Here is a 27,930-nt window from a genome sequence, read left to right as displayed (position 1 = left end):
TTATCAGGCTGCCAATTTAGCTTACAAATACTGAGGTAAAAATACTGAGCAAATAATGTGTGAACGAGGTCTAATACAGGAGGAGATGACACACAGGTATATACTATATACAGGGGAGATGACACACAGATATATACTATATACAGGAGAGATGACACACAGGTATATACTATATAGAGGAGGAGATGACATATAGGTACATATATATACAGGAGGAGATGACATACAGGTATATACTATATACAGGAGGAGATGACATACAGGTATATGCTATATATAGAAGATGACATGCAGGTATATATTATATGCAGGAGGAGATGACACTCAGATATATACTATATACAGGGGAGATGACACACAGGTATATACTATATACAGGAGGAGATGACATACAGGTATATGCTATATATAGAAGATGACATGCAGGTATATACTATATGCAGGAGGAGATGACACTCAGATATATACTATATACAGGGGAGATGACACACAGGTATATACTATATACAGGAGGAGATGACATACAGGTATATACTATATATAGAAGGAGATGACATTCAGGTATATACTATATATAGGGGAGATGACACACAGCAGGTATATACTATATACAGGGGAGATGACATACAGGTATATACTATATACAGGAGATGACATACAGGTGTATACTATATATAAGGGAGATGACAAACATGTATATACTGAGGTGATGAGGTGAAAATGAGAGGTGTGAGGTGAAAATGAAAAGGTGTGAGTGCAAAATGAGAGGAGTGAGGAAAAATAGTGGAGTGATCAGAAAATGACAGATGTGAGGTTGAAATGACAAGTGTTAGGGGGGAATGAGAGGAGTGAGGGAGAAAATGAGAGGTGTGAGGGAGAAAATGAAAGATGTGATTGGGAAAATGAGAGGCGTGATGGGAAAATAAGAGAAGTGACGTGCTATAACTAACCACAGATATTTACTATGCCCAGGCAACGCCGGGCTCTTCAGCTAGTTATAAATAAATTCCTAAATAGCTTTAATTAGCAAATCACATTTGTTTAGTCTCTGGAGGTAATCGTATCAGAATTATGATGGCCGCCATCTTGTTACCACAACACCTTTGATGTCTGCACGTGCGCCTCGAGATCTCCGAGCTTAGCGATTGGCCGGACATTTTTGGCATATAAACACCCGAGGGCACATGAAAGGTCTAATTTCAGTAGTAATTTTTGGCCACTGGATCACAACATACCATATAGTTAGTCACAAAAAAAGGACCCAGGAAAAAAAGTAATATACGTTTATTGCCAAAGAGATTTATCATAAAAATAACAAATATGAAACATGGTATATAATAAAAATGGAGGCATTGGAGGACCCCGTACTGTGTGTAATATATACAAATTCAGACAGGAAGTGGAGCTGTTGCGCCTAGCAATGGATCAAATTTCAGCTAAAATAATAGAAGTGATCTGGTTGCTAGGGGCAAGAAGGATATCTATATAGCAACCAATCAGAGTTCAGCTTTCATTTTTTCAGTGCCGTTTAGAAAATGAAAGCTGAACTCTGATTGGTTGCTATGGGTAACAAGGATACTATTCCTTCGGAATATATACACAAAGGCAACTTGGCGCCTTCTGGAACAGTCTACAGACTAAAGTCTGATTAAATTGAATTTTATACATAAAAACTAAGGAAAGATTGAATGCGTAAAGCTAATCATACACATAAGGCCAAATTTGGACGTTCATTAAATATGGTTTGAATGCGGACTGTGGTGCCTCAGCCGGCCATGAATCTCCTGACCCTACTCCGTCTCATAGGCATATATGAGGGTGTTGGGATCAGGTGAGGAGACCCACGGCTGGTCCGGACATCACAGTCCGTATTCAGACTGACAGGCTCTTATCTTGACTCCCCTATTAAAGCAACATGCACTGAGCGGGCGAATGTTTAAAGCGGAGGCCGGGGTATGCAAATTTGTTGAAAACCCCGCTCCATTGAGACGAGCCCTTCTGAGAAGCTTATGGAGGCTTCTGCCTTTTTATAAGAAGATATCTACTCTATTTATCATCTAGTCCTGGCCACCATCTCCTCACTTTCTTTCCTTCAGCTCGCGAGCCATCTGACATAGCGTGCAGGGGGCACAACACGTGAGACACACACAGTCATTGCAGATAGAGCCCTGTAAGACAAGAGGCGAGAGATCAGAGTTTGCATAGAAATATGAGGACATACCACCAGGTCGTGCTTTTCTGTCACAATGTTCTGCCTGCTTTCAGGCGTTCTAATCTCAATATCGGGCTTATCCGAAACCTGGTGCGAGCATGGACTGTCCAAGAGTCTCACAATTCAAACTCGGCAGCATCATATATGCTCATAAAGACATCTGTAAAACTCAATCAGAGCACGGACTGTCCGTGAGTCTCACAAATCCAAACTCGGCAGCATCATATATGCTCATGCAGCCATCCATGAAACCCGATCCGAGAACGGACTGTCCGCGAGTCTCACGATCCAAACTCAACAGCATCATATATGCTCATGCAGACATCTGTGAAACCCGGTCCAAGCATGGAACAGACATCCGTGAAACCCGGTCCAAGCATGGACTGTCCGCGAGTCTCACAATCCAAACTCGTCAGCACAATATATGCTCATGCAGACATCCGTGAAACCTGATTCGAGCACGGACTGTCCGCGAGTCTCACAATCCAAACTCAACAGCATCATATACGCTCATACAGACATCCATGAAACCCGGTCCGAGCATGGACTGTCCGCGAGTCTCATGATCCAAACTCGACAGTATCATATACGCTCATACAGACATCCATGAAACCCGGTCCGAGCATGGACTGTCCGCGAGTCTCATGATCCAAACTCGACAGTATCATATATGCTCATACAGACATCTATGAAACCGAATCCGAGCATGGACTGTCCGTGAGTCTCACGATCCAAACTTGACAGCATCATATACGCTCATAGAGACATCCGTGAATCCCGATCCGAGCATGGACTGTCCGCGAGTCTCACAATCCAAACTCAACAGTATCATATATGGTCATGCAGCCATCCATCAAACCCGATTCGAGCATGGACTGTCCGCGAGTCTCACAATCCAAACGCGACAGCATCATATACGCTCATGCAGGTATCCGTGATAGTCCAAGCACAAAGTGTCCACGAGTCTCATGAGCCAAACTCAACAGCATTATATATGTCTATGACACTGTTTAGTTCAGGTCAGGAGGCCCGCCGACAGTCCGTGCATTGCTGTCCGTGCCCGGACCGAGTTTCGTAGATACCTGCATGAGCCTTTAGGCCGGGGTCACACTTGCGAGTTTAATGCAAGAAACTTGCCCAAGTCTCTCGCATCAAGTCCCGGCATTGACGCTGGCACCCGGGATCGGAGTGTGTGGCTACATAGAAATACATACAGCCGCACACTCCGGTCCCGAGTGCCGACACTTAATGCGAGTTTATCGCATTGAACTCACAAGTGTGACCCCGGCCTTACTCTCACAGCTTGTACAGTAGAATCATTAGGAAACACGTCCTGGCTACACTTAGGTCTTAATTGGACGTCCATTTTTTCCTCCAAATATAAAAAAAAAGGACCAGTTTTCATCAGTGACCTGGATCCGATTTTCATCCCCGTGTCTGTTTTTACCATCAGTGCGGCATATATTTTTCTCATACGCAAAAAAGAAAAGTTTCCAAGTTTCTTTACCGATTAAACTGTAAAAAGCAGACAGCCCTCGGATCACACGGGAATGGCCTCCATGAGCGATCCATTCATGGGGCCTTTCACTTACCGTACATTTGCAAATTTGATCAAAAACAAAAATCTTATTTATTTGGCCCACATTGGGTCCGTGAAAAAAAACACAGACTTGTCCCAAGAATTTAAGGCCACTTTCACGCGAGCGTATTACTACCCGTTTCTAACACAGATCCACAATTTGGACGAATCGTTACGCTGGAAGCTCCAGTGTTCCATTAGTTTTGGCCTCCATATTTGCATTTATTGCTATTTTTGCTCTGTTAGGCAAAAATGAATCTAACAATCAATGCAAATACGGATGCCAAAACTGATCGAATACTGAAGCTTCCGCATGTTTTACGCTCTGCACAGACTTACAACGCATTCTATCCATAAAACAGATAAAAATGGCATAAGCTGCATTTTTCAAACCCAAAAAAAAAACACGTGAAAAATAGGCGTCTGAATGAGGCCTAACATCAGGTAAGTAGATATGGGGGAGGTTTGGGTCTTTGCATTGTGCTCCTTTTGGTCCAGTGCTCCTCCCCACTAGACTTAGGTGTTTTTAATTAAGGCAAAATCTGACCTGAACCCTGCCAGTATTTTGCAATGTGGAGGCTGAAGCACAGGAACCGGAGGTGAGGGCCTTTATCTGTCTAATCTATCTTATCTAGTCCATGAAAAATATTTTTCCTATCCATTTCCTGTCCATTTTTTTTCCTATTGAGACTTTCATTGCTGTGTTGGATCTGACACTTGGATCGATGTTGGATATGTCTCCTCGATTTTGCACAGATACAAAAAATCACGGACATGTCAACAACCCCATAGACTATACTAGACCTGCAGCCACGGGGACCCAAACATATCTTTCAAGCACGCCGAAGTCACTCGCTTAGCACCTGAGCATGCTCAGATAACACTTTATCCGAGCATGCTCACTCATCACTATCTCCTACCTAACCGAACGGCACATAATCCGCAAATGAGATAAAAATACGATCACGTCTCCGTTTTTTTTTGGGGGGGTTTGCGGACACTTGGACTGCATTAAAACATGGAGTCCTATATGCTTTAATGTGTGAAAAATGGATGAAGCATGAACCCTTAATCACCTGATTTATTATTGCGTTTACACCTGTTTTTGTTAATTTTTTTCATGGTTTTAGCCGATTTTTCATTTGTGCCAAATTCTTCTTTTAATTTGGTTGTAAGTCTCCATTATGTGTTTTTGTTTGTTTTTTATGTTTGTCGATGTCGGTGTGGTTTTCTAGATATTTTATTTTACAAGATGCAAATTTGTTTTTTCTCAAATGTTTTCCTCCAGTTCGCCCTCTTGAATAATTTTATATATGCTTGTTTTTTTTGTTTTTTTGTTTTTTGCAAAATTTGAGCAGAACATGCAACTTTCTCTAAAAACATGCAAAGGACATACTTTATATTTATTTTTGATTTTTCAAAAAAAGTTCTATTAAGGCTACGTTCACATTAGCGTTGCGCCGCCGTGCGTCGGCGACGCAACGCGCGACGCACGCTAAAACGCGCGCAAACGCGCGCGTTTTGCGACGCGTGCGTCGTTTTCCGACGAAAATCGGACGCACAGAAAATGCTACATGTAGCGTTTTCTTGCGTCCGACGCTAGCGTCGGAAACGACGCACGTGGCGAAAAACGCCACCAAAACGACGCACGCGTCCCCTATGTTAAACGTCGCCGCTGCGTCGCCGCTGCGTCGCCGGCGCAACAGCGACGCACATTGGCGGAACTTTTCAAGTTTTTTTTTTTTTTTTCATACAAGTGCGATTTTTTTTTTTTTTTTTTTCTTTTTCTTTCATAGGTAGAACTGGTAGCTATTACAGTCTATGGGGTCTTCGCATGTCCATGATTTTTTGCAGATCGAGTGGTCTATGCAAAATCACAGAGACATGTCCGATATTGATCCATTCAAAAATCAGACTGCGCTTGTGGCTTTTTAGTTGACTAACCGGTTGTCACATGCGCGTTGTGCCAGACCGGCTAATCAGAAGAGCTGTGGATCACGGCTGGTTCTGCCGCGATAGAGCAACGCCATGGCCGATCTAATGGGATGTGCTAATACATTTTCCACTAACTCTACGTGACATGCATATTTGTAGTGGTGCAGTTCTTACTTGCATTGCCCTCACTTTCAACCTCCCACCCATCCGACATTGGACACTGCACAAGTCATCCATACGATATCCGAAAACACCATGAATGGGTCATATAGCAATTTGGGGGGTACATATGTTACGCCAACCATGATATGGCCAGGCAATATTGTGCTTGGGTTCTCCTCCGGCACTAAACGCAACTGCACCGCCCGGTGTGTAATACCATCATGGTGAAAACTCTAAAATCTCTAATACAAATATAAAATGGAAGTTGCAAGATGCAATAGAAGAGAGAGTACTATAATGGTAGACTGCTCACCGGGATGCGATACCGCTCTCTGATACCGGTACGTAAGGCGAGCATAGTGCCTCCTACCATCGGAAGACAACAGCACTCTCCAAAATCCGAGGCCACTTTGCAAGCCAAGATGAGCGGGCAAAATGTTCCACATAGACCTAAAGGACACCAAAACAATCATTGACTAACTCACTTTCATTGCGATGGTTTTGATTTAACAGCTCACCTAGTGCACACCATGATATACCACCCATCAGCCTTCTTAGGAGGCTTTGTGCACTCCGATTCAATGGGCTAGGACAGGGGTCCCCAACTCCAGGCCTCGAGGGCCGCCAACAGTGCAGGTTTTCAGGATTTCTTTAGTATTGCATCAGTGGTAATGTGATCATCTGCACAGGTGATGATTCCAACCCCTGTGCAATACTAAGGAAATCCTGAAAACCTGCACTGTTGGCGGCCCTCGAGGCCTGGAGTTGGGGACCACTGGGCTAGGACAACCTGGAAATGAAGACTTCAGTGTAGCGTTGCATCTTCTGATATGGTTGCGACCAGCTATGATGCCACTGTTGGAAAAAAAATCCAAGATGGATGGATTTTTGGTTGCAAGGTGGGCACTATTTTGCCTCCATAGGATCCAATGTTGGTCACGTGCGACCACTATGCAATTTAACTATTTTTCACAGCAAAATCACAGACTGAAAATTACTGTCAGATGCCACCAGGTAACCAAAAGCTGGCTAAACACAAGACACAAATGTTCATATGGTAGAAGGCTATCTCTGCCGACTCCCCTCTCCATAGTTGTGAACGTTCAGCCTAACCAAACGTTCATGTGTTTTCAATGGGGAGAAAGCTGGTGCCAAACTTATCTCCTCTAAAACCGAAAGGATTGAAGTTCCAACTACCCAATCCCTCTGACCATAAAAACATCCGTAAACGAACTATCGGAAGTATCTCATAATTGGGATGTTTCACATAATTTTAGTAAGTTTCTTGCAGAACCAAGAAAAGTGACAGACGTCTCAATCATTATTTTTGAACCACGCTGCATGAATGGCTCCTAGAAGAGTAGGTGTTGTAAACCAACTCAAAATGAAGTTTTATGGGGCCATAAATGAATTATTGCCAGTAATCTATGTTATAAAATCTTTTAGTCTTGAGTTGAATTAACACAGATTTTTTTTTTAATATTTTTTATGTAACACAGGTTGACGAGATTAGTGAATGGTCGCACTTACAGACTCCGCAATCCTTACAACATTCCATGACATCAGAAGACCACCGGTTGGCAAATGGGGTGGAATGGGTGTATACCTGCACCACCTGAGGTTGCACTGTGACCGGGTAAGTCATTTGCATCTGTAAAAACACAAACGCAGCGATTTATTGGTGATTTTGGAGTCTTCATTATCGGCATAAAAAATTGCATCAAATATATCCAATATGGGAGTCGCCATAGTTGGCTATTATTCAAGCAGCAGGGTCCAAACCATACAGCAGTGGTCTCCAATTTGGGAAATTACTACCTCCAGCATGACCTGACCGCCTTGCAACTGAGGTGTCAAATATAAATATGCAAATAGACACTTCAGAAGGAAGAGGACTTGATCTCTGACACCAACTATTGGTGTAGCAATTTGAAAAGACAATATCGACCCTTTGACGAGCCTTAGCATATGACTTAGGATAAGAAGACAAATCAGAAACTCCATTTACAGACGCGTGTTTCAGGATGTTGCCCCTCTTCAGTGCAAAGCAGGAGGTTTGATTTGGCTAGGTGAGAGACTGATGGTCTAAGAGGAGAATGTTTCTTCTTGCTGAGAGTGCCAAGCTGGCGTAAGGAGACTTGTAGGTCACGAGACCCTTTTGACCCCCCCAGTCAGATGCTTCTCACCTTTCCAAATAAAACCTTCTACTTTGCATTGAAGAGGAGCAACACCCCCGAAACACGTCTGCAAATGGAGATTTTGGTTTGGCTTCTTATCCTAAGTCATATGGTAAGGCTCGTCCAAGGGTCGATATTGACTTTTCAGTTTGCAACATCCAATAGTTGGTGTCAGAGATCAAGTCCTCTTCCTTCTGAAGTGTCTATTTGCATATTAATATTCCCAGTGGAGCATTACATGGCCAATAAGTCTCCTTACGTCGACTTGGCACTCTCCAAAATGATAAATATTCCCCCTTTAAACCTTTTATGTATGCCTGAAATTTTGCAACATTCTAGCAAACTTAATGTTTCAATTTTTGATTTTGCGCCAAAGTTTATGAACCATGGCAGCCACAAAGAATAATTTGGAGCAAAAAAGTCAACATAAAAAAAAAAAAAGTCTTAAAAAAATGCAAATGATGAATCTGGCGGAATGGACTTTTCTGCTGTAGATTTTGTATGAGGGATTGAACAAGACAAAATGGGGTAGTACATGCCCAACTTTGTGTTATGACCACGAGAAGTCCTGATCTACCGCATACCAATTTGATAGATGTGCGCCATCGTTGACATAAAAAATTGGCGTTCTTGCCCTCGTGATGTGCGTGATATAGGATGCAATTTTTTTTTTTTTATGTAATTATGGCTTATAGTTCCAATTTGATAATTTGGCACAATTTATGCTATTTTTACGGACTGGTACATTCAGGCATTTTAAAATATTATTAATAAATTTATGTTTCCCTGTGATCAGAAAAAGGGAACGTGATCGGGGTGGAAAATGTGCCATTCCACCCGACGGTTATTTTATGTGATCCTGCCTTCACGAGGCTCTCGGTAACAAAATCGATGACTTTTCATTTGATGCCCGTGCTTTCTTCTCGTTCCTGGGCCTCCTTGTATTGCGGAATGGTAAATTCCTCAAGATGTTACAAAGTAATGAGTGACTCGTGGGACAGGCTTCATACAAACGTCTGGAGTAATGAAAGGATTAGGGCAGGAATAAGTCGGAGCTGGTGGAATGTCCGTTCCTTTATTCGTAGCCTGGATCATTCAAAGAGGAGAGGCTGCAAGCGGGGTCGGTATAGGAGACAATGACCTAATTCACCGAGGTTTCCCAGATAGGGGGTCCGCACTCTAGTGTCCTCACAATGGTCATTCTTGTTCCCCATTGCTCGGGGAAAGGTTCTCTCGTTCATCAGTGTAAGATCAATACAAATATGGCCGAAGCTGCCTCATTTATCAAAATTGTCTAAAAGGAGAACCGGTCCTTATAATAATAATAATAATAATAATAATTTTTATTTATATAGCGCCAACATATTCCGCAGCGCTTTACAAATTATAGAGGGGACTTGTACAGACAATAGACATTACAGCATAACAGAAATCACAGTTCAAAACAGAAACAAGAGGAGTGAGGGCCCGGCTGCTCGCAAGCTACAAACTATGGGGAAAAGGGGAGACACGAGAGGTGGATGGTAACAATTGCTTTAGTTATTCGGACCAGCCATAGTGTAAGGCTCAGGTGTTCATGTAAAGCTGCATGAACCAGTTAACTGCCTAAGTATGTAACAGTACAGACACAGAGGGCTAATACTGCATAAAGTGAATGAGAACAATTTTTTTTTTTTTTTTTAAATAGGCCACACAGGGATTCTTACATTAATGCATTGAGGCGGTAGGCCAGTCTGAACAAATGAGTTTTTAGGGCACGCTTAAAACTGTGGGGATTGGGGATTAATCGTATTAACCTGGGTAGTGCATTCCAAAGAATCGGCGCAGCACGTGTAAAGTCTTGGAGACGGGAGTGGGAGGTTCTGATTATTGAGGATGCTAACCTGAGGTCATTAGCGGAGCGGAGGGCACGGGTAGGGTGGTAGACTGATACCAGAGAGGAGATGTAGGGTGGTGCTGAGCCATGGAGTGCTTTGTGGATGAGGGTAGTAGTTTTGTACTGGATTCTGGAGTGGATGGGTAACCAGTGTAATGACTGGCACAAGGTAGAGGCATCGGTGTAACGGTTGGTGAGGAATATGATCCTGGCTGCAGCATTCAGGACAGATTGGAGCGGGGAGAGTTTTGCAAGAGGGAGGCCGATTAGCAGAGAGTTACAATAGTCCAGACGAGAATGAATAAGTGAAACAGTAAGAGTTTTTGCAGAGTCGAAAGTAAGAAAAGGGCGAATTCTAGAAATGTTTTTGAGATGCAGGTAAGAAGAGCGAGCCAGTGATCGGATGTAGGGGGTGAATGAAAGGTCAGAATCAAGGATGACCCCAAGGCAGCGGGCATGTTGCTTTGGAGTAATGGTGGAACCGCACACGGAGATGGCAATGTCAGGCAAAGGTAGGTTAGTAGAGGGAGAAAACACGAGGAGTTCAGTTTTTGACAGGTTCAGTTTCAGATAGAGGGAGGACATGATGTTAGAGACAGCGGTAAGACAATCACTGGTGTTTTCTAATAAGGCAGGCGAGATATCAGGAGCAGAAGTGTATAATTGGGTGTCATCAGCATAGAGATGGTCAGGGCTGCCAGTAGAAATTTCGGGGCCCCATACTGGCAAAATTTTCGGGGCCCCCTTGAGACTCTGCCCAGGCTCCACCCCAGCCCCGCCTCCAGGCTCCACCCCACGATCTGTCCACAGTCCCACCGCTCTCTCTTGGAAAAACTCCACTTCTCACCTATCACACATTAACAGTTCCCATCACCAGATCACACATATAGCCGGCAGCTTTTGTTTTGGCCAAAAGATTTTTTATGCCGCCACCATAACACAGTAGACACTTTTGGCCGGGCCCTACTCTACTGTAACCTATTAAATATTTGTTAAAATATGCAATACAATTTAGGTATATTTATATTTATTTTTCAATTTTTTAAATGACCAATAATATCACATACAAAGAACAAATACTGCTACACCATGTCCAGACCACATATTACCACCACATAGTGACTGAATACTACAATTCTGATCAGTAATAAAAAAAAAAGCACCATACTATCACCATAAGTGCCATTATACACAGGAGATCTGTACTTAGTATGCAGTGTTTGTGTACAGATAATACAGTGATCACTAGTGAAATTATACACAGGAGCTCTGTATACAGTGTATAGTGTCAGTGTATAGGTAACACACTGACTTACCAGTGACGTCTCTAGGTTGAAGTCCTTCATCTTTCATCCAGCACAGACCGCCATCATTTCATCCAGCCAGGACTCGTTTCTGCAGGAAATAACACAGTTATCTCGAGCTCTGCTTGTAGAATACATTAATTAATTTTCCCAACTTCTACATTACACCACATGAAGAAAAAGAGGCGACATAGTATCACTCTACACAGTAACAGGATCGCCCCCTCATTTAAAACAGTATCCTCAAAAAATAAAATAAATACATCACTGCAGTAATAATATCCCTAAATTAGTCCCTATGGTAATAATATTCCCCATCCTGGCCCCGTGTGTCTCATTCCTGGCGTCAGCCATATGTTCTCCCATCCTGCCCTCATGAGTATCCATTCTGCCCCATATGATCTCCCCATCCTGACCCATTTGTCTCCATCATATCAATCCTGCCCCATGATCCTGCAAGATCTGTCTCCAATTCTGCCCCCAGTGTCTCCAATTCTTCCCCATCTGTCTCCAGTCATGCCCCCATGTCTTTCATCATACCCCGTATCTCCATTCTGCCCCTGTGTCCAGCATCTCCTCTGCCCCTGTGTCCAGCATCTCCTCTGCCCCTGTGTCCAGCATCTCCTCTGCCCCTGTGTCCAGCATCTCCTCTGCCCCTGTGTCCAGCATCTCCTCTGCCCCTGTGTCCAGCATCTCCTCTGCCCCTGTGTCCAGCATCTCCTCTGCCCCTGTGTCCAGCATCTCCTCTGCCCCTGTGTCCAGCATCTCCTCTGCCCCTGTGTCCAGCATCTCCTCTGCCCCTGTGTCCAGCATCTCCTCTGCCCCTGTCTGTGTCCAGCATCTCCTCTGCCCCTGTCTGTGTCCAGCATCTCCTCTGCCCCTGTCTGTGTCCAGCATCTCCTCTGCCCCTGTCTGTGTCCAGCATCTCCTCTGCCCCTGTGTGTCCAGCATCTCCTCTGCCCCTGTGTGTCCAGCATCTCCTCTGCCCCTGTGTGTCCAGCATCTCCTCTGCCCCTGTGTCCAGCATCTCCTCTGCCCCTGTGTCCAGCATCTCCTCTGCCCCTGTGTCCAGCATCTCCTCTGCCCCTGTCTGTGTCCAGCATCTCCTCTGCCCCTGTCTGTGTCCAGCATCTCCTCTGCCCCTGTGTGTCCAGCATCTCCTCTGCCCCTGTGTGTCCAGCATCTCCTCTGCCCCTGTGTCCAGCATCTCCTCTGCCCCTGTGTCCAGCATCTCCTCTGCCCCTGTGTCCAGCATCTCCTCTGCCCCTGTCTGTGTCCAGCATCTCCTCTGCCCCTGTCTGTGTCCAGCATCTCCTCTGCCCCTGTGTGTCCAGCATCTCCTCTGCCCCTGTGTGTCCAGCATCTCCTCTGCCCCTGTCTGTGTCCAGCATCTCCTCTGCCCCTGTCTGTGTCCAGCATCTCCTCTGCCCCTGTCTGTGCCCAGCATCTCCTCTGCCCCTGTGTGCCCAGCATCTCCTCTGCCCCTGTGTGCCCAGCATCTCCTCTGCCCCTGTGTGTCCAGCATCTCCTCTGCCCCTGTGTCCAGCATCTCCTCTGCCCCTGTGTCCAGCATCTCCTCTGCCCCTGTGTCCAGCATCTCCTCTGCCCCTGTGTCCAGCATCTCCTCTGCCCCTGTGTCCAGCATCTCCTCTGCCCCTGTGTCCAGCATCTCCTCTGCCCCTGTGTCCAGCATCTCCTCTGCCCCTGTGTCCAGCATCTCCTCTGCCCCTGTGTCCAGCATCTCCTCTGCCCCTGTGTCCAGCATCTCCTCTGCCCCTGTGTCCAGCATCTCCTCTGCCCCTGTCTGTGTCCAGCATCTCCTCTGCCCCTGTCTGTGTCCAGCATCTCCTCTGCCCCTGTGTGTCCAGCATCTCCTCTGCCCCTGTGTGTCCAGCATCTCCTCTGCCCCTGTCTGTGTCCAGCATCTCCTCTGCCCCTGTCTGTGTCCAGCATCTCCTCTGCCCCTGTCTGTGCCCAGCATCTCCTCTGCCCCTGTGTGCCCAGCATCTCCTCTGCCCCTGTGTGCCCAGCATCTCCTCTGCCCCTGTGTGTCCAGCATCTCCTCTGCCCCTGTGTCCAGCATCTCCTCTGCCCCTGTGTCCAGCATCTCCTCTGCCCCTGTGTCCAGCATCTCCTCTGCCCCTGTGTCCAGCATCTCCTCTGCCCCTGTGTCCAGCATCTCCTCTGCCCCTGTGTCCAGCATCTCCTCTGCCCGTGTCCAGCATCTCCTCTGCCCCTGTGTCCAGCATCTCCTCTGCCCCTGTGTCCAGCATCTCCTCTGCCCCTGTCTGTGTCCAGCATCTCCTCTGCCCCTGTCTGTGTCCAGCATCTCCTCTGCCCCTGTCTGTGTCCAGCATCTCCTCTGCCCCTGTCTGTGTCCAGCATCTCCTCTGCCCCTGTCTGTGTCCAGCATCTCCTCTGCCCCGGGCCCCCTCCCCTGGATCGCCGCTACCAAAAAAAAAAAAAAAACTTCTTACCTTGCCATGCTCCCGCGGCGGGCAAAGCTCCTCCACGCAGGTGAAGGACGCACTCGCCGGCGGCTGACGATGACGTCAGACGCCGGCGAGGTGCGACTGCGCACTGCCACCGTTCAAGTCAGCTGCCAGCCTCCGACTGGCTGGCGGCGACTGTTAACTATTGACGTGCGGGCACGGGCCCGCACGTCAATAGTGAGCCGCAGCGCCTCCAGGGGGGGCTCGGTGAGCAGATGAGACGAGGCCCGATGCGGGCCCCCTCTGCCCACCGGGCCCCATACAACAGTCATGGCTGTCATGCCCTGATGGCGGCCCTGGAGATGGTACTGGAAACCAAATCTACTGATTGTTTGTCCAATAGGGGCAGTATACAAAGAGAAGAGAAGGGGGCCTAGGACTGATCCTTGAGGAACCCCAACAGTAAGGGGAAGGTGAGAGGAGGAGGAACCAGCAAAACATACAGTGAAGGATCGGTCAGAGAGATAGGAGGAGAACCAGGAGAGAACGGTGTCCTTGAGGCCGATGGAGCGGAGCATAGTGAGGAGGAGCTGATGATCCACAGTGTCGAATGCTGCAGAGAGATCCAAGAGAATAAGCATGGAGTAGTGACCATTAGATTTAGCTGTTAGTAGGTCATTAGAGACTTTAGTGAGGGCAGTTTCAGTAGAGTGTAAAGAGCGGAAGCCAGATTGAAGAGGGTCTAGAAGAGAGTTATCTGAGAGATAGCAGGTAAGACGGGAGTGGACCAGGCGTTCGAGGAGTTTAGAGATGAAGGGAAGATTAGAGACAGGTCTATAATTAGCGGCACAGTTTTGGTCGAGGGATGGTTTTTTAAGTAATGGATGTATGATGGCATGCTTAAATGAGGAGGGAAAAATACCGGAAGTGAGGGAAAGGTTGAATATTTTTGTTAGGTGAGAGGTGACAGCCGGGGAAAGGGACTGGAGGAGATGTGACGGAATGGGGTCACTGGTGCAAGTGGTTGGGCGAGAGGATGCAAGGAGCTTGCTTAGTTCTTCTTCTGTAACTGGTTCAAAGTCAGAGAGTGAACTAGATGCAGTGGGGGAGGGAGGACCGTGCATGGTATGAAGAGATTGGGAGATGATTTCCTGTCGAATGTGGTCAATTTTTTCTTTGGTCCTTGTTTTTATATATTTTTTTTTATATGACTGGTAATCTTTGTCAGAAGAAGCGAACTAGAGAAACATTACCCCAGTCCAGAGCCTCTCACCTAACCAAATCAGATCTCACACTTTGCACTGATGAGGGGCGTTTCTGGTTTGGCTCTTATACCAAGTCACAAAACATTCCATGTAAAGGGTCAATATTGACTTTTTAGGATTACTACTTCCAATATGTGGAACTAGAGTTCTAGTTCTCTTTCTCTTTTGAAGACACAATTTGCATATTCAGTTTCCCAGAAGTGCATGTGTGAGAGGAAGAGATGATACCTTTTGAAGAACCCCTGCATGGTGTGACATTAGTGAAGAAAGACTGACCTCTGTTAGCTGGACAAAACCAGGTGGAACCAACTGGCGCCAGAAGAACAGCAGGGGGAGGCAGTTCTTGTGTGGGACTTGGTCAGGTGGCTTCCATGACAGAGTTCCTGGATATAGAAGCCCCAGGAGAAAGGGGTTGGAACTAAGAAGAGGAGCGGTGAAGACGATACTGAAGCCAGTGTAACAGGCTGCAGCAGAAAGTATGCACCACCAAGATGTGGTCACCACCGGACAAGAGAGACCCAACTACGCTCGTCAAGACTCAGAGAACTGAAATACGCAGGTCAAGATCAAGAGTCCACACTGCGCAGGTCAAGCCTAGAACCTTCGCCCCACGCCGGTCAAGTCCCCAAGGCCAGATGACGCCGTTGAGAATTGTGACCCAGTTCTCTTTTTCCCAGGCCTAGGAGATGCCCACCGACTGTCAAGCACTGAAGATCCACGAGAAGACATTGACCAGAGGAGGATGCCTGCGGTTACAGAATGAGCAGGGTCGTGACGTCTTCCAGCCATAACGTACGGTACAGTGGTTGGCCTGAGTTAGAACAACAATTGGGGTAGAGGCCGGTTGGTGCACAGGAGGCTCAACGTTCCTTGATAGACTTTGTCAGGAGGACTTGTGGCCTAGCTGGAAACCTGGTGATAGCTGCTAGGACCATTGCTGCAGAAAGAGCTAACGTGATAACTTTCAGAAATAGGCGTACCCGATTGTATAAAGAACATTAGTCTAATTCTTGAGAGAATTGCATGGATTATGTCTCCTCACTCTGATATTCCAGGCTTGACTTGTCGCTGTCTACAAGGAGAAATGTTACCCTTTAGACCCCAGTTTTAAGAACCAAAACATGTCAACTCATGCTGCAGATGTAGGTATAAGTTTCACCCTTTTCCATTCAAAGGGTGAAATTTGCCGCTTTCTTGAACCTTTTCTGCAAAGATCTCTGCTGCGAAGGTCCACCGAAAATACGAACCATGGGAATGTAGCCTAAGAGAAGCCTCTAAGCAAAACTGATCCACTTTGTTATGTAACATGGAGGGAAAAGAGCATGGCATATGAATTAAACAAAATCAACATAAATCAACATGCATCTTCAGGATGTAACTCGGGAACAGTAATGTAATGTATGTACACAGTGACTGCACCAGCAGAATAGTGAGTGCAGCTCTGGGGTATAATACTGGATGTAACTCAGGATCAGTAATGTAATGTATGTACACAGTGATTGCACCAGCAGAATAGTGAGTGCAGCTCTGGGGTATAATACTGGATGTAACTCAGGATCAGTAATGTAATGTATGTACACAGTGATTGCACCAGCAGAATAGTGAGTGCAGCTCTGGGGTATAATACAGGATGTAACTCGGTATCAGTAATGTAATGTATGTACACAGTGACTGCACCAGCAGAATAGTGAGTGCAGCTCTGGGGTATAATACAGGATGTAACTCAGGATCAGTAATGTAATGTATGTACACAGTGACTGCACCAGCAGAATAGTGAGTGCAGCTCTGGGGTATAATACAGGAAGTATATCAGCGGGTTTATATATAGGCATGCACTGTATTTTTGATAGTGGGGATATGAGAGCACTTTACAGAGACTATTAGTATTTTATAGAGACTATTTGTATTACATGTATTGCTATACGGCTAAATTATAGGCCATCACGTTGTGTATATATCTATCTCTATTTTTGGGAGGGGAAGGGGATGTGGTTAGTCATTTTCCCTATATTAGGAATTTAGGAAATGTCTGTTGTGCACGTTTGTTTTGTGCATTTGCATTTTTAAATGTTTTTAGTCTTGTTTTTTTTGTGTGATGTATTATGATTATTATTGTTATATTTCTTCAATAAAAACTTTGTACTTTTTGGGAATTGTTTGAGGTGCTCCCGTTTTTGTGGACATGATCTTTTCTTTCCTTGGTTACCTTTGCACCAGCAGAATAGTGAGCGCAGCTCTGGGGTATAATACAGGATGTAACTCAGGATCAGTAATGTAATGTATGTACACAGTGACTGCACCAGCAGAATAGTGAGCGCAGCTCTGGGGTATAATACAGGAAGTAACTCAGGATCAGTAATGTAATGGATGTACACAGTGACTGCACCAGCAGAATAGTGAGCGCAGCTCTGGGGTATAATACAGGAAGTAACTCAGGATCAGTAATGTAATGTATGTACACAGTGACTGCACCAGCAGAATAGTGAGTGCAGCTCTGGGGTATAATACAGGATGTAACTCAGGATCAGTAATGTAATGTATGTACACAGTGACTGCACCAGCAGAATAGTGAGCGCAGCTCTGGGGTATAATACAGGATGTAACTCAGGATCAGTAATGTATGTACACAGTGACTGCACCAGCAGAATAGTGAGCGCAGCTCTGGGGTATAACACAGGATGTAACTCAGGATCAGTAATGTAATGTATGTACACAGTGACTGCACCAGCAGAATAGTGAGTGCAGCTCTGGGGTATAATACAGGAAGTAACTCAGGATCAGTAATGTAATGTATGTACACAGTGACTGCACCAGCAGAATAGTGAGTGCAGCTCTGGGGTTTAATACAGGATGTAACTCAGGATCAGTAATGTATGTACACAGTGACTGCACCAGCAGAATAGTGAGTGCAGCTCTGGGGTATAATACAGGAAGTAACTCAGGATCAGTAATGTAATGTATGTACACAGTGACTGCACCAGCAGAATAGTGAGTGCAGCTCTGGGGTATAATACAGGATGTAACACAGGATCAGTAATGTAATGTATGTACACAGTGAGTGCACCAGCAGAATAGTGAGTGCAGCTGTGGGGTATAATAGAGGATGTAACTCAGGATCAGTAATGTTTGTACACAGCGACTGCACCAGCAGAATAGTGAGTGCAGCTCTGGAGTATAATACAGGGATGTAACTCCGGATCAGTAATGTAATGTATGTACACAGTGACTGCACCAGCAGAATAGTGAGAGCAGCTCTGGAGTATAATACAGGATGTAACTCAGGATCAGTAATGTAATGTATGTACACAGTGACTGCACCAGCAGAATAGTGAGTGCAGCTCTGGGGTATAATACAGGATGTAACTCAGGATCAGTAATGTAATGTATGTACACAGTGACTGCACCAGCAGAATAGTGAGTGCAGCTCTGGAGTATAATACAGGATGTAACTCAGGATCAGTAATGTAATGTATGTACACAGTGACTGCACCAGCAGAATAGTGAGTGCAGCTCTGGGGTATAATACAGGATGTAACAGGATCAGTAATGTAATGTATGTACACAGTGACTGCACCAGCAGAATAGTGAGTGCAGCTCTGGAGTATAATACAGGATGTAACTCAGGATCAGTAATGTAATGTATGTACACAGTGACTGCACCAGCAGAATAGTGAGTGCAGCTCTGGGGTATAATACAGGATGTAACTCAGGATCAGTAATGTAATGTATGTACACAGTGACTGCACCAGCAGAATAGTGAGTGCAGCTCTGGGGTATAATGCTGGATGTAGCTCAGGATCATTGTTATGTATCAATAAATTTATAAAATGGTAAAATTGTGTTTTAGAGTCCAGGCAGATAGTTGATCATTAGCAGAGCTTATTATATTTTCTTGTTTTTTAACTTTAACATCAATTTTAAAGTTTTTGTTTTTCAAGCATAAGTCCAGGTGAGAATCTGCTTGTCTAAACATGGAGCAAATGATGTTCCTTTTACATTTGTACATGTGCTGCGTCCAGTAATATCCAGGTGGTAATTGCGGGGGGGGGGGGGGGGGGGGTCGAGTGGTGGGATTTGAACAAGCTGAGATTCCCTTACTGCACCCCACTCATGTGGGATTCCACATCCTCCAACTACTGGTTTCTCCTAATCTCCACATTCCATCACCTACAGCAAAGCTTCCTAGGAGATCATTTTCCTACAAACTTGGAGAGAATTTTTTTTTTTTTTCTCACCCGCCTATTTCCCAGAGGAAATGACAATCCATTCTCCTTTTTACATACGGGTCACTTTTATGGGAAGCTCTTTTCAGTTTGATAGTAAATGCAAAGGAAGATACGCGGAACGCTTGGAGGAAACCAAAGACAACAAGTAAAGACCAAGAGACCAAACCAATATCGGGCAGATAAAATGTGGCCAGAATTAAGGAGGAAAAATTGTATCTTCACCCTCCGTACTGTCCAGTAAAGCCCATGCAAAACAAACACACCAGACTCAATCCATACCACCCATAGGTTTCCAAGCCTAGGTCCTCCATATGGTCACCTCACGTTGGAGAAGACTCCTGTCCACCGGTCTTCTATCATCGACACACAGACTATACGGACTAAACTAAACCTAAAAGGCAAATACTCACTTGTGAAGTCATGTCTTCAGAGGAAGGCGCTTTATGGCAAGTCAAAAGAAGTTATTACCCTTGGTCCTGTTATGGAGAACCACTCACTAACATCTGGGAAGGGAAGGGATCCAAACAAAGATACATGAATTGTGAAGCTGCCAGCCCCCCTCACTGGTGTCTACTCCCACCTCCAGCCTCCATACAGCCCCCTTCTCAGTTCTCCGCTTCTGGTTTTCCTCTCTCTCTCTGGTCTACTCCCTTCCTCTTACCTTTGATAACATGTTTAGGTTTGTTTTTTTAGCCTTGGTTGAAGGAAACCATCACTGCTTCTCTTCTCGCCTCCACAAAACTTATAGAAGGAGGATGTGGGTTAGGACCTGAGCAGTGAAGACAAACTAAATTTTGTACAATTTTAGGTTTTGTGACATTTCTTCCGAAAAATGCGGGTCTGGTAGTGTTTGTTTGAAAATAATAAAAATAAACATATATGTATATAAAAAGATTTGGCTGTTGGATTTCTAAATGTCTGATCCTTTTTGTTCTCTTGAAAGATAAGCTGGTGCCTGAGATGTCTGGAAGATAATTTGTATTTTTCCTCCATTCAAGATACATGCATACTTGGCCATCTGTAGGTGTACCATGTCTGTGTCACGGGTGTGTCAGGTGTGACAGATAGTCATTCTGGCTATAGTCACACAACGGTGTGGTGAGAGGTGTGGTCCGGTGCTGCAGCCCTCGCCCCTAATGGTCAGGTTTGCTGACTTTGAATAATGCTAGGTCGATGTTCAGACTAGTAAGTTTCGCCACCTCTACAGAATGGTTATTGACATTGATTTGGGTTTGTTCAGACATGCCAGTCTAGGATACTGGATCGGGGTTTGGCCACACACGGACCGGGAAACTATGTAGAGGCACTGGTCGCTCATGGACCAGGGAGCAAGGTTCTGGCACTGGCGGCTATGGGACCAGGGGACGCGGTTCAGGATCTGGCCACTCTGGGACCATTGGATGAGGTTCAGGAACTGGCCGCTCCAGGATCAGGGGATGAGGTTCAGGATCTGGCCACTCTGGGACCATTGGATGAGGTTCAGGCACTGGCCGCTCCAGGATCAGGGGACGAGGTTCAGGATCTGGCCACTCTGGGACCATTGAATGAGGTTCAGGAACTGGCCACTCCAGGATCAGGGGACAAGGTTCAATTGCTGGCCCCTCTGGGACAAGGGGACGACGTTCAGACACTGGCTGCTCCAGCACCAGGGGACTACGAATACAGTACTGGCCACACTGGGACCAGGGGACTATGGATATAGCATTGGCCACACCAAGACCAGGGACCTTTGAATACTGGACTGGCCACACTGAGACCAGGGGACTATGGATATAGCATTGGCCACACCAAGACCAGCGACCTTTGAATACTGGACTGGCTACACTGAGACCAGGGAACTTTAGATACAAGGCTGGCCATACCGGGACCGGGGATATAAGTCACTAATGACTTTACACGATTCTTGGCGACTTCCTAGGGGAGAGGGAGTCTTTTATACAAGCTATACAGCTATTGGCTGTGAGCCATCTTGCAGGTGTAGTGCTTATTCTAAATGCCTCTCAGCAACAAGCTGAGGGCATTTAGGAAAACGCGCTCGCTGCCCCTAATATTACGGGAAAGCGCGCACACTAGGTGAGCTACCGGCATAACCAGACAACAGCTCGGTCATGACTACCGCTCTTGGCAACTCTACAGGGCGTCAATATCAAATAGATGGAGGTCCAACACCTGGTGCCTCCACCGATCAGCTGTTATCAGGTCCCACAGAAGCTGGAAATAAACAGTGAATGGAGCTGAAACACCACAGATACGTCAACGTTCCTCATTATGTAACCTTAGCTTTGAGTTAGATAATTGTTTAGTGAACACAACTACTCACCGTAATCCCCTAATTGTAATTCTGGAGCCAAAAATCCACAATTGTTCGGCTGCTTTTAAGAATATGAGAAGTTTAAGATTTTTGGTAATTATTGTGGAGCATAAATAATTGCGCTCCTGCTCAAAGTAATCTTCTAATAAGTCAACAAAGCAAATTGAGAGTTAATTTGGAGATTTGTGATCCTGTGACTCCGCTGACTTCTGAAGGGAAGGAGCCGTGAGTTTTTCAGGTGCTGCTTACAGAATGCCGCCGTGGCTCTTTCTTAATGAGAATCAATAGGTTTTCGAGCCGTGTGTGAGGTGTATTCCACAACTTAGAAAATCAATTTGTCAGACCCCGACCACTAAGACTATCAATTGTCCACACTTAAATCTGGACTAGAAAACCTAATTTGAATTATCCTATTAGGGTTTTCAGAGTTAATAGAGGGGAACAGTTCCTCTATTCAGGACGCTTATGTGTTATTCTCTATTCAGAACGTCTCCCTCTGGAGGTCCCAGCCTGTCCTGTATTACACAGACAACCAGTTGGTCATGATGTAATGCTCCAATTCCCCTGTGGGGGCACTGCAGGAAAATTAAATACTTACTCCTAGGTTAGCTCACAGTTCACAGCCGATCAGTGGGAATTCTAGGAGAAGAACAACCTTTTTGGGCACCCTTTATTTAGAACAGGGGCTTCTAAATATGAGAGCTAGAACCTACATGATTGCTTTGGGCATCTAGTTAACGTTTCCTATAGAAAACGTACCCGGTTGTTTGGTGTTAGTAGAATCGTCAACTGTCCACTTTACTACCTTGACTGACCATTGCTGGAGCATGAATTGAATATTTGCCCTGGGCAAGAGGGATAACTTTTTTTATGAGCAACATTGGATGACAACATCATAGTCCTGCTTAATTCCCTGGGACTCGTGGCGTTTCTCAGGCAGCGAGCATGGGCGAGAGCCCAGGACAGGCTGTTTACTATATAAACTCCTGAATCCCTGTCTACCACTGCTAGTTATCAATTCTGCTTACCCTGTTTCACACCTCTGACTCTGGTACTGATTTGTTTTTTTTTTTTACAAATTCCTATTTCTGACCTCTGCTTGTTTTCCAACTATTCTTCTGCTTGACTATTTTGTCCCTTTTCTGTATGTTGCACGCACGCCACTCAGGATATGAGGGCGATACAAAGGAAACATGAGTTCTTGTTGGAATCCTGGGGAAATCTTACTCGGGACGACCATTACTTAGAATTCTCCACAGTAGAGGGGAGGTAATGGTACACAGCTATGACACAGTTCTGAGGTGACGTTGATCACAGGGGTTTTATTCAAGCATCTTTTCATCACACAGAATAACTTCTCTTCATGCAATGCTTCATCAACATATACGAATGTCTCTTCATAGATAATTTCTTTTCACAGATAACTTCTCGTCACACACACAGTGTCTTAACTGTTATGAATAGGTAATTCAGAACCACAATGGACCTTGAAGTTCAGAGCACACAAGTGACCTGACAAAAACCACAAAACATAGGACGAGCTCTGAGACGTGGGAACTCTGCTGACCGCAATCCCTAAACCTATCAAACCACACTAGAGGTAGCCGTGGATTGCGCCTAACGCTCCCTATGCAACTCGGCACAGCCTGAGAAACTAGCTAGACCTGAAGATAGAAAAATAAGCCTACCTTGCCTCAGAGAAATTCCCCAAAGGAAAAGGCAGCCCCCCACATATAATGACTGTGAGTAAGATGAAAACACAAACACAGAGATGAAATAGATTTAGCAAAGTGAGGCCCGACTTACTGAATAGACTGAGGATAGGAAAGATAGCTTTGCGGTCAACACAAAAACCTACAAACAACCACGGAGAGGGGCAAAAAGACCCTCCGCACCGACTAACGGTACGGAGGTGCTCCCTCTGCGTCTCAGAGCTTCCAGCAAGCAAGCAAAACCAAAAAAGCAAGCTGGACAGAAAATATAGCAACAAAAGTAACACAAGCAGAACTTAGCTTATGCTGAGCAGACAGGCCACAGGAACGATCCAGGAGGAAGCAAGACCAATGCTAGAACATTGACTGGAGGCCAGGATCAAAGCACTAGGTGGAGTTAAATAGAGCAGCACCTAACGACTTAACCTCGTCACCTGAGGAAGGAAACTCAGAAGCCGCAGTACCACTCCTGACCACAGGAGGGAGCTTGATCACAGAGTTCACAACACTTAACCTAAGAAGCACGTTGCCTTTCTCATGCAGTGAGGTGGGAAGTGGGGAATGAGTCCGGTGCTGTAGCTCTCACTTCTATCTTGAGGTAATAAAGATTCTCCTGGTTGTCCTGACTGCTTCTATAATTACAGCAATCGCTTCCCAGGAACAACTGGTCTACACAGATTGTCTAATTTCAGTCTGACTCTCTAAGGCTACGTTCACACTAGCGTTGTGCGCCACTGCGTCGGCGACGCGACGCACAACGCACCGAAAAACGCGTGCAAACGCACGCAAAAACGCTGCGTTTTTCGACGCGTGCGTCGTTTTTTGACGAAAATCGGACGCAAGAAAAATGCAACTTGTTGCGTTTTCTTGGTCCGACGCTAGCGTCAAAAAAGACGCACGTGTCGGAAAACGCAACAAGCAAAAACGCATGCGTCCCCCATGTTAAACATAGGGGCGCATGACGCGTGCGTCGCCGCTGCGTCGCCCGACGCTAGCGCAACGCACACTAGCTGAACGCTAGTGTGAACGTAGCCTAACACACCTCTTTCTCTTCGATGTCCAGGACACAATATCCACTTTCACAGTATCCCCTGGGGAAGAACTAACCACTCCTTGTCTGCTATTACCATTTTAACCCGTATAATTGCTGGGTGATTCTAAATTAACAGTGCAACTTCTACCTGTCACTCATACCTCTTGATTTGTACCTCCTGGTGACTTGACCATTCCCTGCCATCCTGCTTCATCAGCCAGCAGCTACTCCATGGATTCAACCCAGGCCCCCCACTTACCAAACCAGATCTCTATACAGGGGTTAGAGTTTAAAGGCCATGGTCCCCCTGGGACCTGATAGACAATGTGGCAGAGCTATTCCGTGGAAGCCCTATTTACAGCTGCAAAGAGCTACTTTAAAATTAGCCACTAGTTTACTTCTCTGTTACATCCTCACAAAGAGATTCAACCCTGGGTTGGGTTTTGCCAATCCAATGTAGACCATAATACACCAAAATACAGGACATTTATCAGTATGAAATTACATGGTACAACCATGCTTAAAAGTTAATGTGGTGCCCAGTTACTTTTTATATAGATGACCTGTACAGTGTCCGATCGGTGTCACCACCGGTATCCGGGATCCAGAACATCACAACTCCATATGCTGTTTAGTGACTGCTGCTAGGCACTACCGATACATTTCTGTTTTCTTCAATGATGCATCCAAAGGATCGGTGTCAGGAGAACTTCTCACTATCAATGGAAGACTGGAGACATCTGAATTCGAGGCAAGGTTTATTTTATTGCTTGCTAGCAAGGAGACAAGTCAATGGTCATCAGGTTGTCCGACGCTAATACATTTTGATCAAGCTTCATATAGGCAATAAAAGGTGTGGCTAAAATGCGTAATATTCATAAAATAAAAGGAAGTTGAAACTCGTTCTTGCAGGAAGCTATAGATACCGTATATACTCGAGTATAAGCCGACCCCCCCCCCCCTAATTTTGCCACAAAAAAATTGGAAAACTTAATGACTCGAGTATAAGCCTAGGGTGGGAAATGCAGCAGCAGCTACCGGTAAATTTCAAAAGTAAAAATAGATACCAATAAAAGTAAAATTAATTGAGACATCAGTAGGTTGTGTTTTTGAATATCCATATTGAATCAGGAGCCCCATATAATGCTCCATAAAGTTTGATGGGCCCCATTAGATGCTCCATATTAAAATATGCCCCATATAATCCCGCATAAAGGGTAATAAGGGCCCCATAAGATGCTCTATAGAGATATTTGCTCAATATAGTGCTGCACAAACGTTATGGCCCCATAAGATGCTCCGTACAGTCACGTGCCCCATTATAATACTGCACAAGCATTATGGCCTCATAAGATGCTCCATATAAAGCTGTGCCCCACATATAATGCTCTGTACCGTTCATTATTGCCCCATAGATGCTCCATATAAAGCTGTGCCATATGGAATGCTCTGTACCGTTCATTATTGCCCCATAGATGCTCCATATAAAGCTGTGCCATATATAATGCTCTGTACCGTTCATTATTGCCCCATAAGATGCTCCATATAAAGCTGTGCCATATACAATGCTCTGTACCGTTCATTATTGCCTCATAGATGCTCCATATAAAGCTGTGCCCCACATATAATGCTCTGTACCGTTCATTATTGCCCCATAAGATGCTCCATATAAAGCTGTGCCATATACAATGCTCTGTACCGTTCATTATTGCCCCATAAGGTGCTCCATATAAAGCTGTGCCCCATATATAATGCTGCTGCTGCAATAAAAAAAGAAGAAATTACATACCTCTATTTGCTGCCCGCAGCTCCTCAGCGTCCTGTCTCTCCGCACTGACTGTTCAGGCAGAGGGCGGCGCGCACACTAGTATGTCACCGCGCTCTCTGACCTGAACAGTCAGAGCAAGAGGACGGGAAGACTGAGCGGTGCCCGGCGGGTGGAACGCAGACAGGTAAATATGACATACTTACCTGCTCCCGGCGTCCCTGGCTCCTTCTCCCGGACAGCTGGTCTCCGGGCACTGCAGCCTCTTCCTCTGTCAGCGGGCACTGGCACCGCTCATTACAGGAATGAATATGCGGCTCCACCCCTATGGGAGTGGAGTCCATATTCATAACTTTAATGAGCGGTACCACGTGACCGCTGAACAGGGGAAGAGCTGTGGCACCCGAAGACCGTGGGACAGGCAGGGGGAGCGCCAGGAGCCCTGGAAGCAGGTAAGTATGCGACACGCTCTCCCCCTCACCCGCCGACCGTGACTCGAGTATAAGCCGAAATCTCGGCTTATACTCGAGTATATACGGTAGTTTTATGAAGAATACGGAGTTCCACAGGTGCTGTTTACAGTTTCTGCGCACTTCTCGGGAATTCAGTCTTGAGTGTTACCGTAGACCATAGAGATAACATCTGATATCTGTCATGTTTAGAATCTTTCGTGTCACGTTATATACTGTTTGTTAAAACTACAGTTCTATAACTGAGCTTATACACTTTTAATCTGTAGATTGATGTGATATAAACATTTTTGGTAATAAGTATAACAATAGGTTCTCAATATCAGATTAGTGGGGGTCCGATGCCCCTTACTGATCAGCTCAACAAATAGCCAGAATACCCCAGTTCCATACACTTTTAAGTGGCCTCTAATGGTTACTAAAAATCATCTCCTATTATAGAGAATAGGAATGGATCTGCAGTTTATGGAGTTGTGATGTTCTGGCTCCATTTACTGGAGGTGATTCCGACAAGAACGCTCTCTTCATTGGCTTTCATGACTATTTCTTTTTTTTAAGTACATATGGATGTGACTTTACATGTGAATGGATATTTCGTTGTAATGTTTTGGGATGCGGTCTCGTAAAATTGACTGCTTTATAAAAGCCTAACATCCCTCCATATTCTACTTCAATTAACCATGTCCTTGACATATGGAACACATTTCCTGCTGATTCTAAATGGGCCACATGGCCTTAACTAAAGTAAGCTCACTTCCTTGAGTATGGAGTTGTTTTCTAACTCCGATTTACAGGACCCACTATTCAAAAAAAATAAAGGGAACACTAAAATACCACATCCTAGATATCACTGAATTAAATATTACAGTTGCAAATCTTTATCATTCTTATTTGTTACATAGAGGAATGCGTTGAGAACAATAAAACATAAACATTATCAATGTAAATCAAAATTAAAATCCCATGGTGGTCTGGACTTGGAATGATGCTCAAAATCAAAGTGGAAAATCAAATTACAGGTTGATCCAACTTCAGTGGAAATGCTTCAAGACAAGGAAATGATGCTCAGTAGTGTGTGTGGCTTCCATATGCCTGTATGATCTCCCTACTGTACAATGCCTGGGCGTGCTCCAGATGAGGTGGCGGATGGTCTCCTGAGGGATCTCCTCCCAGACCTGGACTAAAGCATCTGCCAACTCCTGGACAGTCTGTGGCGCAACGTGACGTTGGTGGATGGAGTCAGACATGATGTCCCAGATGTGCTCGATTGGGTTCAGGTCTGGGGAATGGGCGGGCCAGTCCATAGCTGCAATGCCTTCATCGTGCAGGAACTGATGACACACTACAGCCACATGAGGCCTAGCATTGTCATGCATCAGAAGGAACCCACGGCCCAGTGCACCTGCATATGTTCTTACAATGAGTCTGAGGATCTCATCCCAGTACCTCATGGCAGTCAGGGCATCTCTGG

General features: G+C 45.4%; 1 protein-coding gene across 2 annotated transcripts; it reads right to left on the bottom strand.

The window, feature by feature from the left end:
- Window positions 1-1,269: 1,269 nt before the first annotated feature.
- On the bottom strand, window positions 1,270-19,731 carry LOC138650906 (cornifelin homolog B-like). Of its 2 annotated transcripts, XM_069740777.1 has the most exons (5): window positions 19,579-19,717; window positions 11,258-11,336; window positions 7,419-7,539; window positions 6,202-6,338; window positions 1,270-2,168 (listed from the first exon to the last, which is right to left on the bottom strand). In XM_069740777.1, the coding sequence occupies exons 2-5, from the start codon at window positions 11,285-11,287 to the stop codon at window positions 2,079-2,081; spliced, it is 378 nt and encodes a 125-aa protein (XP_069596878.1). In that variant the 5' UTR covers window positions 11,288-11,336; window positions 19,579-19,717; the 3' UTR covers window positions 1,270-2,078. The 2 variants fall into 2 exon arrangements, with proteins under 2 accessions (XP_069596878.1, XP_069596879.1); XM_069740778.1 differs by lacking the exon at window positions 11,258-11,336 and having other exon boundaries at window positions 19,579-19,731.
- Between the last annotated feature and the right edge of the window lie 8,199 nt (window positions 19,732-27,930).

The sequence above is a fragment of the Ranitomeya imitator genome, chromosome 10 (genome assembly GCF_032444005.1).
Source record: "Ranitomeya imitator isolate aRanImi1 chromosome 10, aRanImi1.pri, whole genome shotgun sequence".
NCBI lineage: Eukaryota > Metazoa > Chordata > Amphibia > Anura > Dendrobatidae > Ranitomeya > Ranitomeya imitator.
The sequence above is the reverse complement of the archived record's forward strand: the minus strand, read 5'-3'. Positions and strand labels throughout refer to the sequence as shown.

Coding starts and splice junctions, on each gene's coding strand:
- LOC138650906 (XM_069740777.1), bottom strand. CDS start 11,287: ATGAAGGACTTCAACCTAGAGACGTCACTG. Junction 7,540..11,257: donor TCAACCTAGAGACGTCACTG/GTAAGTCAGTGT, acceptor GTGTTTTTACAG/ATGCAAATGACTTACCCGGT. Junction 2,169..6,201: donor GAGAGCGGTATCGCATCCCG/GTGAGCAGTCTA, acceptor CTTGTCTTACAG/GGCTCTATCTGCAATGACTG.